The sequence below is a fragment of the Rhinatrema bivittatum genome, chromosome 5 (assembly GCF_901001135.1).
Source record: "Rhinatrema bivittatum chromosome 5, aRhiBiv1.1, whole genome shotgun sequence".
Classification (NCBI taxonomy): Eukaryota; Metazoa; Chordata; class Amphibia; order Gymnophiona; family Rhinatrematidae; genus Rhinatrema; species Rhinatrema bivittatum.
This window is the reverse complement of record NC_042619.1, coordinates 10,682,421-10,701,369: the sequence shown is the minus strand read 5'-3', so window position 1 is coordinate 10,701,369 and position 18,949 is coordinate 10,682,421. Positions and strand designations below refer to the sequence as shown.

The window sequence follows — 18,949 nt, the reverse complement described above, 5'->3', positions numbered from 1 at the left end:
GCAGGGGGTGTTCTGCTCCAGCCCCTCCCCTCCAGGCAGCCTGCAGGGAAGAGGAGAGAAGGGGGCGAGTCTTGAGCAGACAAAGCAAAGAACAGTCCCTCTTCTCCCTAATCCAACCCCTGCCCTCCTATTCTGTAGGGAAGAGGAAAGAGTATGTGTGTTTGTGTGTGTGTGTGTGTGAGAGAGAGAGAGAGAGAGTGTGAGTGTGTGATCCTGAAACAGAGGATAGGAGAGACAGGAAAAGGAGTTGAATGACTCCCATCTTTGAAACTTGTGAGCAGCAGGGCCAATCATTAAGGCTTCGACCCTGGCGTTGGTGATTGGCCCTGCTGCTCACAAGTTTCAAGCTTGCAGTAATTCACCACTTTTTTGTGTCTGTTATTCAGGCCTTAATTTCTGGCAGAATGACCCAGAATGGGTGTTCTGCCAACTTCTTTCAGGGACCTGATGAAGCAGAGCAAAGCTAGCAGTGTAAATTAATTGTGGCTTCCCCTGCAAAAATGATATGAAGAGTGCGTTTCCATACATTGTTACGTTTGCCACTCACCCAAATGCCGCCCCTGATCCCAATGCAGCAGGATGCTGACTCCAACGCAGCAGGATGCCACAGGCCTGAGTGGGCCGAAACTGCCAGATTTAAAGGGCCTGCGGCAGGAAAGCCCGCGCGGCGCCCTTTAATGATGTCATCGATCTCCTGTATAAGGCTGCCTCATACATTCTTTCAATGACTCAGGAATATGCCATCTGCCTTGTCTTTGTCTAAGCTTCAGTCTGCTTTTGTCTTCAGCTGCAAACTTTGCCTGCTCTTCGGGTCAGACCATAAAGACTCCTGGACCATGTTAAGACATCTTTGCCCGCCATTGGTGCAGTTGGCGCAACCTCATGGGCTCTGCCCATGAGGTTGCGCCAACTGCATCCCGGCATCCCGGCAAGAGGGACTCATGCGCAGTTTGCTCACAACATGCATTTTGAGAGGGAGATTGTGCACATCCAGCCCTGGCCCTGCTCCCTCCCTTCCTTCCCCCTGCTACCCCTAGTTGGCAGTTCTACTTCCCTTTCATCCACAAATTACGCCCTGGATTTATGGTGTCAACTCTTGTATTCTGCCTTCATTTTTCAGGCCCTCAGTTTGCAATTAGTTGACCACTTTTAATAATGTGCCTATTAATGCTTTATCACATGACCCGAGGCAGGTATTACACAACTTGCCTTCAGCTATCAATCGGTAAATAGTGGGTGAAGGAAGAGAATGCCACACCATTTATCTTGCACATGTTAAAGCTCCATTTGCATACGATGTTCCCTCCATTTACATGTATGGAAATGCTATTAGTGTGTTCATGCAAAACTCTTTACAGACCACTTTAACGTGAATGATAAGGTCTTATTTGCTAGCCTGCTCTCTTTAGTGTGCACAGGAGGGCCTTATATAACATGCACACAACATTTTATTGCATAAGCCCATATCTGCTCCATAGAAAATATCCTGCTGCTGGCGTGAGCATGTGCTGGGTACTACAAGCAGATCCGACAGTGATGTTATCATCTCCCTCACATACCAGTCGTTAATGACGACATCAATACTTTGCTCCAGTATTACTAAATGGATACTACCAGCAGCACATTCAGCTGAGCCAGATATAAACTGCTAGAAAAAAAGAGGTGACCTATTCCCTACCCTTTGCCAGTCCTTTCAATCTCCCACTTCCAGGGGGGGGGTGGTTTGCTGCTCTTTACTTCTGATATGCATAACACCTCTGCAAACATCCGTGACTCTTGGGTGAGCTTTCTTATTTGCTTTTCCTTGGATGTGCTTTTTCTCTAAATCCACCACCTCACTTGTTCACGAAGACTCATTGATTCCTCTTTGGTGAGATGAAATGTGAGAATGAGTGATGGTGCATCACATCCCTATTTGTTTATTTATTTGCAGTCGCTTCTGCTTAGCACCAGAGCCTTGGACAATCAATGCAGTCAGATTCTACATAATGACAATTATTTCAGCATTTATATAAAACCACAACAAACATAACTGTTTAACAAGGCTAACCCAAAACACACAGATGACTTAGAAAGTCGATATCATTGCCAGGAAAGTCAATACATTGCTTTTCCACTCTTAATAGTCCCCATTTGCAGCTTTGACAAGCTCACACACCTACACCAATGATACCTTGTGGGAACAAGTGGTGATTCCCACAGGCCTGGAGAAAACAAGTCTGATTCCAGCCTTCTTAAACAGTATCTCTTTATTATAACTTCACACATGCACAACCATAGACTGTCTTCTCCTCAGACAGTGTACACTCTTTACCTACAGTGTGGTGCTTTGTCTCAGCTCAGTGTTTGAACAGTGTTGCATAGAGGAGCTGCCTTCCTCCCGGAGACTTGGCCTGGTCTGGTTATCCCCACTTGGATCCCAGCACTTACTCCCCAGTCTCTGCTTATGCCCTCTGAGCCCCACCTGCCCCGCAGAATCCCACCCATACAGCATACTCTCCTTAAGGCATTTAATGTGCCCCAGGCACCTAACCTGGTCCTGCACATGAAAATAGGGGAACACAAGGGGCACTGCCTCACATACCTACAATATACTCTGCCATATAAATGTAAGGCTCAGTTCTCAGAACAGACTCGTTTCCGAGAGAATATGAGCATCAGTGCCCGTTCTCGAATCTGCTTGGTCTTCACTCCATACACCATGGGATTTAGGGAGGGAGGAAGAAGAAGGTACAGGTCCGATAGGATAATGTGAATGTAAGAAGGAATATTTTTACCATAGCGGTGGGATAAGAAAGAGAAGAGAGCGAGAGCATAAAACATTAAAAAAACACAAATGTGTGGTGTGCAGGTGTTGAATGCCTTGAGACGCGCTTCCTTGGAAGGAAGGCTGAAGACAGCTCGAAAGATCATAACATAAGACAAACTTATAAGAATGACATCTACTCCCAATATTGAGAAAGCAACAAACAAACCATATGCACTATTGATTCTTATGTCTGCTTGTGCAAGCTTTACTACTGCCATGTGCTCACAATAGGAGTGAGAGATGACATTGGTTGTATAGAATGAGAAACGTTTAATAAGAAAGAGGCAGGGGGCTACAAGAACTGTTGCTCTGACTAGAAGAATCAGTCCAATTTTTACTATCAAGTTAGAAGTCAAGATCGAGGTGTATCTGAGGGGGTTGCAAATTGCAACATAACGGTCAAACGCCATGGCTAAGAGAATACCCGATTCTATACTTGTGAAGGAATGAATAAAGAACATCTGAGCAAGACAAGCATCCATATAAATTTCCCCAAAATTAAACCAAAAGATTCCCAACATCTTCAGTACTACAGAAGTGCATAGGAATACATCATTGAGGGCCAACATGGAGAGGAAGATGAACATTGATTCATGGAGACTCACTGTGGTGGTGATAATAGTCAAAATAGCAGAATTTCCTAAAAGTGCAAATATGAAGAAGACACAGAAAGGGATGGCAATCCAGTAATGAAGGTCTTCCAAGCCTGGGATCCCGACTAGGATGAAGATGGCTGGGTACATGGTCGTAGAATTGAGAGTCGACATCTGCTGCTGAGGACTAGTGCTGTTTCAGGAAAAGCTTTATTCCTCTGTAAATAAAGAATGAGATGGATACTAACTACAGATTAGTTCAGTTAACAGTGTTGTACCACCTTCAACCACCAACAGCAGGCAGGGAGACAAAAGGGCACCTTCCTCGCTCTGAATCCTCCAATTCCTTTTCCTTCTCCTTCTAATGTTCTCTCTGGGAACGCTAGGTCAAAGCCAGACTAAACCACTGGAACGATGACCATGGTGGGAAATGCCTTGGAAAACGCTTTCATCCAAGCTCTCCACTCTCACTGCTAAAACACAGGCCCTTCACTAGGAGAAAGAAAGAAATCTGGTGAAGATCCTTTCAGGTCTTTAACCCAAAGTGGTAAAAAAAAATACCACACTGGAAGAATCACATTTTCAACTGGGCGGTCTGGCTGGGTGAATTGTCCTTTATTTACCTTCTTTTATTGTGTTAATGTGCTATCAAACACGGGGGAGGGGTATATTGATGCTAAGGGTTGAGACTGTCATAATCTTGTGGAATGATTGCTTTATTTGTTTTTAAATTTTCATTTTGTTTCTTGTTTATTTTGTACTGTTTCATTTATCCAAAAGGAAATAAATAAAACACAAAAAAAAAAAGCAGGGAAAAAAAATCCCCTGCTCCTGCCTTTTAAACCTGTGAAAGTGAAAGGGCCCTTTCTGGCCAGCCAGAGCCCTCCAACTCCAGATTTTCAGGACAGGTTGATCCGGTCCTGATTTTACACCATTGCATGGGGGGCACTTGTAATTCTAACTTACCTATGCATTTCTAAAGAAAATCCTGCATACAGTGGGGAAAAAACAGGACCGGATCAACCCGTCTTGAAAATCTGGAGCCAGCTGGAAACCCTAAGGGAGAGGTCAAAGATGTCATGTGATCTGGTGTTGGATCAGTTTGGTGATTTTCAAAGTTTCTCCTTAAGAAGCACTTGGTTTAGAGGGTGAAACGAAGAACTCTTTGTCGGGAACGTAAGGGAAGAGGAAGTCAGAAATTGCAAGGACAGAGGCTTTTATAAACTGCAAGCATTTCCAAAGAAGTTCCCACTAGCTGCAAATATTTTAAACTTTAAGATGCAGGCGACATTGCTTAAGAAGAAGAAGAATTATCTTCTCATCATTTAATTGGATTTTGCATTATATTTCTGTGCAAGCGGCACTGGCTTTAGTGGGAGTTCTGCCGGAGGCTCGTGCGCCGTGCGCTCGGCCGCTTCTGGCGACATGCAGCATACGAGCCTCCAGCAGAATTCCCTCTCTATATCTGCGTAAAGGCGAGCTCATCACAGGAAGAGCACCGATGGAAGGAATATTTCTCTAAGCTGCTTTGCCTCCTCCGAGGACACTATTGACAACCCCAGCTCTCAGCCTGAAAATGTGGTGACATTTAGAAGATGAATTTCCCTACTGCAGGAATTTCAGTTTTGAAATATTGGCTCAGTGTTGGGACAGATCATCAAGAGGCTAACTCGGGTGGGACTAGTAAAGACCAGGGATGGGCAATTCCAGACCTCAAGGGCAGTAAACTAGTCAGGTTTTCAGGATATTCCCTAATGAATCTACGTGAAATAGATTTGCATACAAGAGAGTCAGATTGCATGAAATCTATCTCATGCATATTCATTAGGGATATCCTGAAACCTGATTGGTTTGTGGCCCTTGAGGACTGGGACTGAACACCACTGCTATAAACAATGTTGAAATTGGCAAAAGACATTTTTTATCCAGATACGTGATTTTTATTTGCAAAGAAAAATCTCTCTAAAAACAATTTCTATGTGATGTCTAGTTGGAAATGACCTGTGCTTATATTTTCAATTGTAGTCACATATTACAATATTCAACCAGCATCTATATGTATGATGGTTTTCTAAAATCCATATCGCTGTCTTGATATTTATTTAAACCCTAGAGTGATCACATTATTTTGCATTTACTTTGTCACTCTCTTCTGTACCTTTAGGGGTAGATTTTCAAAGGGTTACGCGCATAACCCTTTAAAAACCCTCCTACATGTGCCGAACCTATTTTACACAGGCTCGGCGGCACACACAAGCCCCGGGATGTGCGTGTGTCCCGGGGCTTTGAAAAAGGGGCGGGAAGGGGCGGGGGTGTGGCGCAGCTCCGGGGGCGGGACCGAGGCCTCCGGCACAGCGGCTGTGCCGGAGGCAGGCGTAAATACTTGAAATAAGGTAGGGGAGGATTTAGGTAGGGCTGGGGGGTGGGTTATATAGGGGAAGGTGGGGGGTAGCGGAAGAAAAGTTCCCTCCGAGGCCTCTCTGATTTCGGAGCGGCCTCGGAGGGAACGGGGAAAGCCATCGGGGCTCCTCTAGGGCTCGGCATGCACAAGGTGCACAAGTGTGCACCCCCTTATGCGCAAGGACCCCGGATTTTATAACATGCACGCGGCAGCACGCACATGTTATAAAATCGGGTGTACATTTGTGCGCGCCGGGTAGCGCGCACTAATGCACCCCGGCGCGCACTGGTTTCAAAATCTGCCCCACATTGTTTATGATACTAAGATATTGGGCATTGGCAGGTTTCCACTACTTGGCATATCTAGTTGCTCTAGCCTAGGAAGTTGACTCTCGACTTTATTTATCCTTCCTATCGATATCTGCATTAAAGATCTCTTAGGTGTTAGAGGAAGTGCAGCTTCTCTATTTTCTATTAGCTGAGGATTGCAATCAAGTCACCTTTCCTTTCATGCCAGACAATATGCCACCTTGCCCCAAGTGCAGACCATTACATGTAGGGCACAGGTAACCCATGCCTGGAAGAGTCCCATTGATTTAATTTCATTTCATTTATTAAAATGTATTAATCGCTTAACACAAAAGAGGTCTAAGCGTTTTACAGTAAAACATACATAAAATAATTTGATCACATCAAATAATAAACACTAAAAATACATTATAATACAACATCAAAGCATAAAAAAAAACCCAACCCAAAAAGTAGTCTGTATTAAACCAGATCCATCAGAAGCATGGCTTGACCAACATCAACTATTCAGAGCCCACCACAGGCATTTTGTAAAAGAAAGCTTTTTAATGACCATCTGAATTCTTTTAAATTGTCTTGTACACGCACCTCGTAAGGTAGAGAGTTCCAGGCAGAAGGTGCAGCGACAGGAAATGCTGTTTCGCGAGCAGTAGTAAGATGGGCAGCACGGACAGAAGGTACATAAAGGAGTAGTCCACGTTGTGATGACCTCAACTCACGAGTAGATTGATATAATCCTAGTAACGCGTTAGTCCATGGAGGAGAATCAGGACTGAGGAGTTTGAAGACCGTCATAGCAATTTTATATTTGATACGCTCAGGGATTGATAACCATTTTAAATGAAAAAGAGTAGGGGAAATATGATGCCAAATGTACTAACCCCCTCACTCACACACACACATACACACACACACGCACTTACCCACCCACACATGCACACACATACTTATAATGGTGCACACTGAGCTATTGCATTTTCACATACATGAACAACGTTAGTTACAGGAACAAATCCTCTTTTCCAAAGCTATTTGGGTTCACTGTGATTGCAAAGGTTGTAGGTTAGTTTAAATGCAATTTGTCAGTGTCAGAGGGCTTCTGATATTAATTCAGCTCCAAATCATGTTTAAAAATCAAAGGTGCCCTAGAAAGTGCATTCCTTATCCAGTGAGCTTACCAAAACTCCTGTGCTGGCTGCCGGAGCTCCAGGCATGCAGTGACCTCACACAGCTTATATTAACTCAAGAGGATGCTCACACTGCCTTTTATCTTTATCACTGCAGAACATAAGAACATGTCATACTGAGTCAGACCAAGGGTCCATCAAGCCCAGCATCCTGTTTCCAACAGTGGCCAATCCAGGCTAAAAGTACCTCGTAGGTACCAAAACACTAAGAAGATCCCATGATACTGATGCCAGTAGTAGCAGAGTTTGCTGTTCAGCTGGGAATCCCCACATGTGGTAGTCACTCCCAGAGGAAAATGATTGTAAAACGCTCCTACTCCCAATAGTGTACAATGAGGCTAAGATAACATTTAAAAAATATATCTGTATATTTATAATTATCTAGCACTTTCTCTCTCTCGCCAGGAGCAGCGCAAAATAAGAAAATGCCTGTCCAGGCAGTTTGCTGCTTGCAAAGTAAAAATACCACGGGGCGCAATCATCTATTGTGCGTTGTAATGAAATACCTATGCAAAAAGCACTAACAGGCCGATACAGTAAAGCGCGGCCAGGCTTGCGTGCAAATTAGACGCGTGTTTTAGGCGCGTAAGACGGACGCGCGATTCAGTATATGCTCTAACGCGTCCTAAGCGCGTGCTGAAAATGACGCATTACAATTAGCGCCCGCCGCATGTAGATGGTATGTTAATGGTATTTAATGACCGGATTAGCTATTCCCCCTCGATACAGTAACGCGCGCCCAAAATATCGCATCTTTAACCTGCACATTTTCCGCGTCTTTACCCTCTATTTTTACCGCCTACCCTGACCCTGTCATTAGTGTGGTGCTGCGATCTTGACAGTCAGTGAATACCCAACGGATAGCATAGGACAGCGTCATGGACCACATGTATATATTGGCTTTGGCGATCTTTTTTCTATGGGTGAGAGCCAGATTAAGAAATGCTCTGCGAATTGCTTCTTCAGAACTTCTTATTACCCTTGATATTTGACTTTATAATCTTTAATCAAACATTTCTCATTTGTGAAAAAATATGACGTATTGCATATTTTTTTTTTTACTTCATATTTGGAATCAGCACCTTTCAATTGGGTAAAGTCAGCAAAAATAATTAGGTCAGCTATGGATGTAAGCGATTTGCATTTATTCCATAACCAGCTAGAAAAGATTGCCCATGAAAGTGGTGTTCCTCCCGGGTATGATGTCAAATGCCCCAAAAAGGGCCTTGTTTCACCCAATGCGGCTTCCTCAGAGGGAAACCCCGATATATCGGACGCCCAAAAATCTGATATAGTTCCACACATGCTGGAGCAGGGGGAGGTAAAGGTGCATCTGGGTTTAAAATGCCAATAGGCTTATTGTGCCGGTTAAAGTGCATAGGTTAGTATCCTTTAGAAGCAGGGGAGGCAGACAGAGCGCTACTTGCATTGTTACTGATCGTAAAAAGATTGCTTCATTTAGAGTGGAAAGACAATCAGCCATGTCTGAAACTGTTCTTTTACTCAAACAAGCGAGAATTTCCTTTCAAAAAAGGAGATGGCTGGATTCATGAGTGTGGGATTGCCCTGCTATCTGGCGGCCATGCGTCTAGGCTCATGAGGTGCCTTCCTTCCATATCTAGCCTGCCCGAGGCAGAGCTGGCATTGATAATAGATAGTTCTTACACGAGGATCTGTTATGCCTGTATACGTTTTTGAGTTAAACCATATTGTAACAAATTGTAATAGACGTGATTTTGGAATGTTAACTATTACTATATATATATATATATGTGAGCAATTACTATATATTACATTAATGATGTAATACTTGTATAGAAGTTGTATACAGCCAGGGAGATATTCATTTTAGGTTATCAAATTCATGTATACGCATAGGGACACATGTGTGGTTGGTAGACGTGTTATATTTAGCAGTACTTTCATTTTATTTGTTTTGAGTAATATTCATAAAGATGTTTTTAATTTGCATTACATTGATTCACACAAGTGCTCTTTTACCATTCCATTTGCTGTGTTTTTGGGTCTGTTTATTGAGCACCTTATACAATTACATATTAAATGGTAGTTAATACAAACAAAAACCACACTTTGAAATGTCTGTATGCCAATGCCAGAAGATGGGAGAGTTAGAGTGTATAGCAGTAAATGATGAGATTGACATAATTGGCATCACAGAGACTTGGTGGAAGGAGGATAACCAATGGGACAGTGCTATATCAGGGTACAAATTATATCGCAATGATAGGGAGGATCAACTTGGTGGGGATGTGGCACTTTATGTCTGGGAGAGTATAGAGTCCAACAGGATAAAGATCATACAAGAGACTAAATGCTCAGTAGAATCTATATGGGTAGAAATCCCATGTGTGTTGGGTAAGAGTATAGTGACAGGAGTATACTACAGTTAACCTGGACAAAATGGTCAGACAGATGATGAAATGCTAAGAGAAATCAGGGAAGCAAACCAATTTGGCAGTGCAATAATAATGGGAGATTTCAGTTACCCCAATATTGACTGGGTAAATGTCACATCAGGACTTGCTAGAGTCATAAAGTTCCTGGATGTAATAAATGACTGCTTCATGGAGCAATTGGTTCAGGAACCAACAAGAGAGGGAGCTATTTTAGATTTAATTCTTAGGGGAATGCAGGATTTGGTGAGAGAGGTAACGGTGGTGGGGCCACTTGGCAACAGTGATCATAACATGATCAAATTTAAACTAATAACTGGAAGGGGGACAATAAGTAAATCTGCAGCTCTAACACTAAACTTTCAAAAGGGAAACTTTGATAAAATGAGAAAATAGAAAAAAACTGAAAGGTGCAGCTGCAAGAGTTAAAAGTGTTCAACGGGCAGAAACATTGTTTAAAAATACAATCCTAGAGGCGCAGTCCATATGTATTCCACACATTAAAGGTAGAAGGAAGGCAAAACGATTACAGTCATGGTTAAAAGGTGAGGTGAAAGAGGCTATTTTAGGTGAAAAAACATCCTTCAAAAATTGGAAGAAGGATCCATCTGAAGAAAATAGGCTAAACATAAGCATTGTCTGTTATTGTTTGTAAGGTTTTAGGTGGACCTTTGGACACTGTGGCTGCTGACCACGCCCATGGAGGGAAGTCCCTTGGGGGTCTACAGGTCAGGCTCAGCTTAGGACACACAACACAGATAGATCTTTTATTAACAGTATTGAGGAGCCACCAGAGGTGGCAGTAGTGAGCAAAGATGAAGTCCAGCTGGGCTTGTAGTCCCTCAGGGCTCTGGAACAGCGATCCCACAATGGCTCTGCTGTAGTGAAGAGAAACTGAGATAGTGAGTACAAAGAAGTATATGCAGGGTTCTGGAATAGAGCCTCGTTGGTTGATTACTCACACAGCGGTTTCTCTCGGTAGGAATCACAGGAGCTGGAGTAGAGGCAGGCCCTCGAGGAGCGAATACCTGGCTCCAGAAACAGCTCTGAGAGAGAAGTAGATAGTAACTCACTGATGGTGTAGGCAGCGGTATCTTCCAGGCAGAAGTGAAGTCCAGGCAGTGAGTCCAGGAACATGGGCCCTCGAGGAGTGAGTACCGGTTCTAGACAGCGACCTGAAAGAGAAGAGAGAGGCCCCCTAGGAGCGGGTACCCCAATAGAGTAAGTCCAATAATGGAGAGGCAGAATAGCTGGGTACGGAGGGCGAATCCCATCCGTAAAGGGTTCACCAGTATGAATACCTGTTGCTACTTGATTAGCTAGCAGTAGTGTAGGCTTTTTGTATCCGGGATGCGTGACGTCATCACAGGGGGACGCCCCTGAGGTTCGCGCTAAAGAAAGTATTTGAAGCAGGGCCGAGCGGCGTGCACGCCCTAAGGCAGCTGAACAGCATGGTGGGAGGCAGCGCCCAAGCCAGACCAGGGACGCCTGGATGTACCCACTCCTCGGGGGCCTTGTCTTGTTGCGGACCTCCGCTCCACTGAGATTCCTCTCTACTACTGCCTTCAGTTTCAGAGAGAGTACTCCTGCTCTCCAGCCTGTCTCTGTTCTCTCTCACCATCTACAGTGTAGATTCACAGCATACTGCACTCTGCGGACCACTACTGGATCCAGCTCTCTCAGGCCTTCCATCTACAGTGTGGATTCATGGCGTACCCTGCTCTGCAGACCACTACCAGATCTGCCTTTATCTCTGGCCTACCATCTGTGAGGGATTCACGGCATACCCCGCCCTGTGGGAGGAGCCATCTCTTATTGCGACCAAGGACCCACAATTCCAGTCAAATTATAACCAACGAATAGGCCCCCCATCCTCCTGACCCCCCCAAGACTTGCCAAAAGTACCTGGTGGTCCAGCGGGGTTCCTGGAACGATCTCCTGTACTCGGGCTGTCGGCTGCCAGTATTCAAAATGGCGCCGATAGTCTTTGCCCTTACTATGTCACAGGGGCTATTGGCGCCATTGGTAGGTTGCTCCTACCATGTAACAGGGGACAACCAATGGCACCGGTAGCCCCTGTGACATAGTAAGGGCAAAGGCTATCGGTACCATTTTGAATACTGGCAACCTACGACCTGCGTGCAGGAGATCGTTCCAGGACCCCCGCTGGACCACCAGGGACCTTTGGCAAGCCTTGGGGGGTCAGAAGTCCCCAAGGGACCACCAGGGACTTTTGGCAAGTCTTGGGGGGAACAGGAGGGTGGGGGGCCTATTCGTTGGTGATCCATTATATTCGTGGGGGTTCACCATACGTTTCAGATCCCCCACGAATACAACGAATATGGCATATACGTTGCAGATTCACAATACGTCGAAAACAAATGCACACCCCTATCGATGGTACTGCCTGGGGCGCGGGCAGTAGTGGAGGTAACCCAGTGAAGTAGTCCAGGAGTCCTCAGCAGAGGAGACCAGTCTCACACTAGAGAAGGTGATAGGCAGCATGGCGTAGCAGGGACAGGTCCCTTGGGGACTTCTGACTCCCAAAGCTTGCCAAAGGTCCCTGGTGGTCCAGCAGGGGTCCTGGAGCGATCTCCTGCACGCGGGTCATAGGTTGCCGGTATTCAAAATGGCGCCGATAGCCTTTGCTCTTACTATGTCACAGGGGCTACCGGTGCCATTGGTCGTCCCCTTCACATGGTAGGAGCAACTGACCAATGGCGCCAATAGCCCCTGTGACATAGTAAGGGCAAAGACTATCGGCGCCATTTTGAATATTGGCAGCTGACGACCTGCGTGCAGGAAATCACTCCAGGACCCCCGCTGGACCACCAGGTACTTTTGGAAAAACTTGGGGGGGGGGTTCAGGAGGGTGGGGGGTTGTATATAAATAACTTTAAAGGGTTGGGATGGGTTTTTTTGGGGGAACAAATGTATTTTTGACATATGAACAGATTGGGGGCCCCCGAGAACGGATGCAATGAATTTGGGCCCCTAGGAATCAGAATCCCAAATGGGATGAATCCGTCCCTGCTGCACATCCATAACCATCGAGCTGTACAATAAATACAACTTCTCTGTGTCTGCGTGGTTCGAGTCTGGCCTAGTACTGCGGTTCCTCACGAGGCTCCTCCCCATGGGAGTGGCCATCACCGTAGTACCCAAGAATCCACTCCAATACCTCATAACCATAACAAATTATTGGCTAGAATAATATATGGATATATGTATTTTCTTGAACAATTTATGGATATACACAAATGTTGACTTTTCTTTTTGACCCTTCAATGATAAGCTTTTGCTCTCTAATGTTTGTTAAAAATGCATAAATAAATAATAATAATAATAATAATAATAAAATTAAGTCATGGTTTAATGGAACACAGTCAACATGGATTTACCCAAGGGAAGTCTTGCCAAACAAATCTGCTTCATTTTTTTGAAGGGGTTAATTTATTTATTTTATTTATTTAAAAGCTTTTCTATACCGTCGCTCAGTGGTGCACCATCACAACGGTTTGCATATAGGCACGAAATAGGTTTGGTCGGTTTCTAAGTTATCCATAGGGTGCCAATATTATACGGTTACATAGTTCAATAATATCTTCTAAATGAAAAGTGGATTGGGGTTACTATTTGTCTGATTAATGAGATAATCATATGTGAATACTGTTTTAATTTAATATTTAATTATGACTAAAATAATAACATACTCAGTTCAGTTTTTTATACAGGTGACATTCGCCTATATTTATTTGTTGTTATTCAGCGTCCTCACTGTGAAATGCTTTTTTGTAGAGCCAAGTTTTTAGGCTTTTTTTGAAAAGTTTCAGTTCTTTCATTAGTCTTAGCTCAAGTGGTAATGTGTTCCATAGCAATGGCCCTGCTAAGGATAGTGCTCTCTCTCTAACTTGTGTCAACTTTGCTGTTTTGACTGAGGATATGGTTAGTAGTGCTTTTAATAAACGTGTGGATAAAGGTGAACCGGTAAATGTAGTGCATTTGGATTTTCAGAAGGCGTTTGACAGAAATGAACACAGTACTCCAGGTGGAGGCCTCACCAAGGACCTGTAGAAGGGGATAATCACTTCCCTTTTCTTACTCGATATCCCTCTCTCTATGCAGCCCAGCATTCTTCTGGCTTTAGCTATCGCCTTGTCACATTGTTTCGCAGACTTATATGTCTAAGTGATGGCTGCTGAACTTAGGCGCATATTCATCAGCTGCTACTTAGGTGCATAAGTCCCACATATATGTCTAAATAGCTCTGAATGCACTTTGAATATTGGGCCTGGATTGTGTTAATTTAGATGAATGAATTCCATCTAGTGGCTATTCAGAATGCTATACTCTAAATTTTCACTAAACCTGCAAAAGACAGGGTTTTTTTTGGTGGAGGGGGGATTGTTTTTCTACAATATTGTCTCGTTCTGTAGCAGCAATCAAAGGGGCCGATACAACAGAAATCGTGGAAAGCAGGTGCTGAAAAGTCAGCACCCGCTTTCTTAATGCACACATGGTGCCCGCAAAGGGGGGGTGCCATGAAATATTCAAATTAGGAGGTTGCGCTAGCGACCTTAGCACCTCCTTGATATCACGACCCCGCCGGTTATGAAAATCGATGCCGAGTTTACCGGCGTCGGTCTTCATAACTCGGCGGTCCGCCGAGATTTATTTTTTTTTTTACTTAAAAAAAGAAGTACAGAAAAGCAGTTTTTTCTGCTTTTCTGTACTTCTTTTACCTGCGTTCAGCTATTAACGCCTGCTCCAGGCAGATAATAGCTGAGCGATAAATGTGTGTCTGAGATGAACATTTATTTTTTTGCATGCGGAGTGAATGAGTAATAGGCTCATTCGCATGCATTTGCATATGATGAGCGCCATTACATTCACTCCTCGTCCGATGCGGGTTAAATAGGCGCTTATCCCCCTATTGCATTAGGGGGTAGATTAGCGCCTATTTAACCCGCCTCGGAGTGCGGGTTATACAGTGCACTCCATGAAGGCATAGAGAGGACAAGTGCATGTAAATAATGTATTTGATGTACTAATAAGCATGGTGACCTTTGATTTGATCTTAGTGGTGAAAGTTCCTCACAATCCACTTATGATACCGACTTACACCTAAACATCTTTTTAAATCATGCCAACTATTTTTGTTAATTTAAATTGTTGATGCTATGTGGCACGCTATTTGGGTAACTGAATAACTTTTTCAAATTTGTATTTTTTTTTTTGATAATGCTAATTATGCCATAGTCATAATAAATGGGAGCTGATGCGATCTTGGACAGCAGGATAAGATGGACTTACTCACCTGTAAACCTGCTTCTTGCAGTATATGGGTGTACACTACAGCCACTCTATGACAATCTGACAAGCCACAAATCTTGAGTTATTGCATGTCTCCTTCAATACCTTGAGCAGTATCTGAGGAGCCCCTCACATACAATTTAGCTGATGGCTAAAAAATCAGTCAACAGATACTGACACAATGGAAAGACTTTGAGGAGAATTCGTGGCTTTTGTGAATTCTGGGAACAGTATAATTTACAGGAATATGAGGATGCTCCATGATCAGAAAAAGCCATTCCCCTCCCAGTGATAAAATCTACATCATGCGTTTTTATCCCTAAGCCACGGATGTTTTCTTGAATCTCAGTTGTAGGGTTACCAAGGAAATTCAGGTAACAAGACAAGAACACCAATTGGTGGATAATCACCACTACATATTGCACATAGGTCTGAATTAAATTCCACCTGCTTTGTCCTCTGGTTTCATCACATTCTAAGAGTCAAAAATGTATTCCTTCAATGCTACAATCTCTGCCATATTTAAAGTAAAACATGTTCTACAAAGTATTTTGTTTCTCTTTTAGTGAACTCTTCTAAAATGAGTTTTTTTAAAAGTAGAGATGTGTGGATCCATCAGTCCTGGTGGCATCCATCAAGATTTTGATCTTGCAGTTGAATAATCAGTTGGTCCTCCCATGCATCTAGTCAAATATATTTTGATCTGAAGCTGACAAATGAAGTTATGTGTATAAATACAATGATGAAATGGGTTATGAAAGACAGAAGAGACAAAATACGCACGTAGCCGCGTGTATCTTATAAAATCTGGGGTCAGCGCGCACAAGGGGGTGCACATTTCTGCAAACTGTGCGCACCGAGCCCGGCGCGCGCTGCCTGTTCCCTCCGAAGGCGCTCCAAAATCGGAGCGGCCTCGGAGGGAACTTTCCTTCCGCCTCCCCTCACCTTCCCCTCCCTTCCCCTACCTAACCCACCCACCCCCCTGGCCCTATCTAAACCCCCACCTACCTTTGTTGTCAGATTTACGCCTGCTGAAAGCTGAAAACAGGCATAAATCTGCGCGTGCCAGCAGGCTGCTGGCGCGCCATCACCTGACCGGGGGCTGGTCCGGAGGCCTCGACCACGCCCCCGGGACAGTGTCACGCCCCCAATACGCCTCCCACCCTGCCCCGAAATTAGTGCCGCCCACCCGACATGCCCCTGACACGCCCCCTTTGCCAAGCCCCGGGACTTACGTGCGTCCCGGGGCTTGCGCGTGCCGCCAAGCCTATGCAAAATAGGCTCGGTGCGCGCAGGGGGGGTTTGGGGTAGGTTTTCGGGGGGTACGCGCATATCTTACTCTCGTATCCCTCTGAAAATCTACCCCTAAATGAAAAAGAATTTTCCCGATTAGTTTAAATGTGCTACATGCTAACTTCATGGAGTGCTTCTATTCTCCGAAAGAGTAAATAACTGATTCACATTTACCTATTCTAGACCTCTCATGACTTTAAAGACCTCTATCATATCCCCCCTCAGCCGTCTCTTCTCCAAGCTGAACAGCCCTAGCCTCTTTAGCCTTTCCTCATAGGGGAGCTGTTCCATCACCTTTATCATTTCGGTCACCCTTCTCTGTACCTTCTCCATCACAACTATATCTTTTTTGAGATGCGGCGACCAGAACTGTACACAGTATTCAAGGTGCGGTCTCACCATGGAGTGATATAGAGGCATTATGACATTTTCCATTTTTTTCACCATTCCCTTCCTAATAATTCCCAACATTCTGTTTGCGTTTTTGACTGCTGCAGCACACTGAGCCGACGATTTCAATGTGTTATCCACTATGATGCCTAGATCTCTTTCCTGGGTGGTAATTCCTCATATGGAACCTAATATCGTGTAACTACATCATGGATTATTTTTCCCTATTTGTGTTACCTTGCACTTATCCACATTAAATTTCATCTTCCATTTGGATGTCCAGTCTTCCAGTCTCGCATGGTCCTCCTGCAATTTATTACATCCCGCTTGTGATTTAACTACTCTGAATAATTTTGTATCACCTGCAAATTTGATTACCTCACTCATCGTATTCCTTTCCAGATCATTTATAAATATTATTACTTGATGAACTTTCTAATGATAGGTCAAATGTAACTCTTCCACTGCTTTCATCCATCATCGCAAACTGATGCAGTGGATAAATTGAGCTCCATTTAGAGTATCCTTCACCTGTATGAAACATACATTGTTCTAACATGATTTTAAATTGATCGATAGTGTTCTTAAATTCTACACATCAAACTTTGACTAGGTCAAGCCACTTCATTTTTAAATGTGATTCTACCTGCAGCGCGTGCACGAATGCCCTCAGTGGTTATGTGTTTGCTGTGTCAATAATTAGCAGCATAAGGCCAAGTACAAAACAACTTAAAGCAATGGAAGTAAAATTCAGCTTAATGCATGCCTTGGACTCTGGTAGTAAATATTTAATGTCACATTTTAGTCTCATTTTTACACTATTGAAAAGGGGAATGCTTTGCAGTGATTTTCCTCTGAGAGATACTAGCACATGTGGGGATTCCCAGCTGAGTAGCAGACTCTGCAGCGATGAGGATAAAAGGCAGTGTAAGCATCCCCTGAGTTAATGGAAGCTGTGTGAGGTCACTGCATGTCTGGAGCTCCGGCAGCCAGCACAGGAGTTTGGTAGGTTGATCTGATAATGAATATGTTATCTAGGGCAACTTTTATTCACCCTGAACCAATGTTAGGAAAATATTTACAGAAACTGAATTTGGGGTATATGCAGTCACTACCTGAAGCCTCAGTAAAAGCTGATCTGATGATCTCCTTGAATTCGGGGTTCTCCTTCTTCTCATCACCCTATCTCAGAATCGATCAGGTGTTTTCCAGGACTTACTAGGAATAGGCACCTTCTCAGACTTAAACGTTGTCTGCTTCTGTTCAGGATTCGTGTTGATCCACAAAATAATATAGCTTGCAACGTGTAACCTATTAAAGAAGAGTAGCCTTGGCTAAATATTAACATTCTGCTTACAAACATAATATTTGGCAATGTGGTCGAGATTCTTTACCCTACTCTTGTTGGCCTAGTATTAAGCAATAATATCTTGTTTACTTTTCTCCCCATGTACAACCATGTCATTAACTTTGCCTTTCCAGGAGACAGCATTCTCTGAAAAGTGGTTTCACAGCTCTGAATTGCTTTCAATGGGTTCACGCCATTATAGTGTATAAGTGCTGTACAATTCTATAATGCCAGTTACCATAGTAACATAGCCGCTGACAGCAGAAAAGGAGCACTGGGTCATCCAGTCTGCCCAGTTAAGTCCTGTACAGACTGTTAAACCTTAAAGCTTAGAGCCTCATCTAATGATGCCTTGTTCTCGAATTTACTTTCCAATTGAAAAAAGCAAGTTTACTTCTTATTTATTTATATATTTATTTAAAAGCTTTTCTATACCAATGCTCACGTAATGGTACATATCGCATTGGTTTACAGAGAACCAAAGTTAGAAATTACATTGAACATATGAACAAAGTTCTAACAGTAAACAAGGTAGACTTTTGGGCATTTGAACAGGGTTCTAACCAGAAACAATATAACATTAACATTAACACTTCTTGTGCATCATTTAAAACTTTCAGGCATTTGAATACTTCTATCCACTCTCCTCTGTCTGTCTTCTCTTCTAAGGTATGCATTATTATTAGAGATGTGAATCGGAACTGATATCGGATCCGATTCTGGTTCCGATTCACATTTATTATGTAAATCATGTAGGGCTTTGATTACAGATACTGCACCAATTTGAAAGCTCTTTTCTGGAGCAACTCCACTCTATCGGTCTTCTTCTGGACTTATGGCCTACACAATTGGACAGCTGCGGTCTAACCAGTGATCTGTTTAATAGCAGAATC

The 18,949-nt window shown here is 43.6% G+C and overlaps 1 protein-coding gene across 1 annotated transcript; it reads right to left on the bottom strand.

Moving 5' to 3' along the window:
* Positions 1-2,616: 2,616 nt before the first annotated feature.
* LOC115091468 (olfactory receptor 52A1-like) lies at positions 2,617-3,576 on the bottom strand. The gene has a single exon (XM_029601690.1). The coding sequence runs from the start codon at positions 3,574-3,576 to the stop codon at positions 2,617-2,619; it is 960 nt and encodes a 319-aa protein (XP_029457550.1).
* Positions 3,577-18,949: the final 15,373 nt, after the last annotated feature.

Excerpts from the sequence above, each read along its gene's own strand:
- LOC115091468 (XM_029601690.1), bottom strand. The coding sequence starts at position 3,576 with ATGTCGACTCTCAATTCTACGACCATGTACCCAGCCATCTTCATCCTA.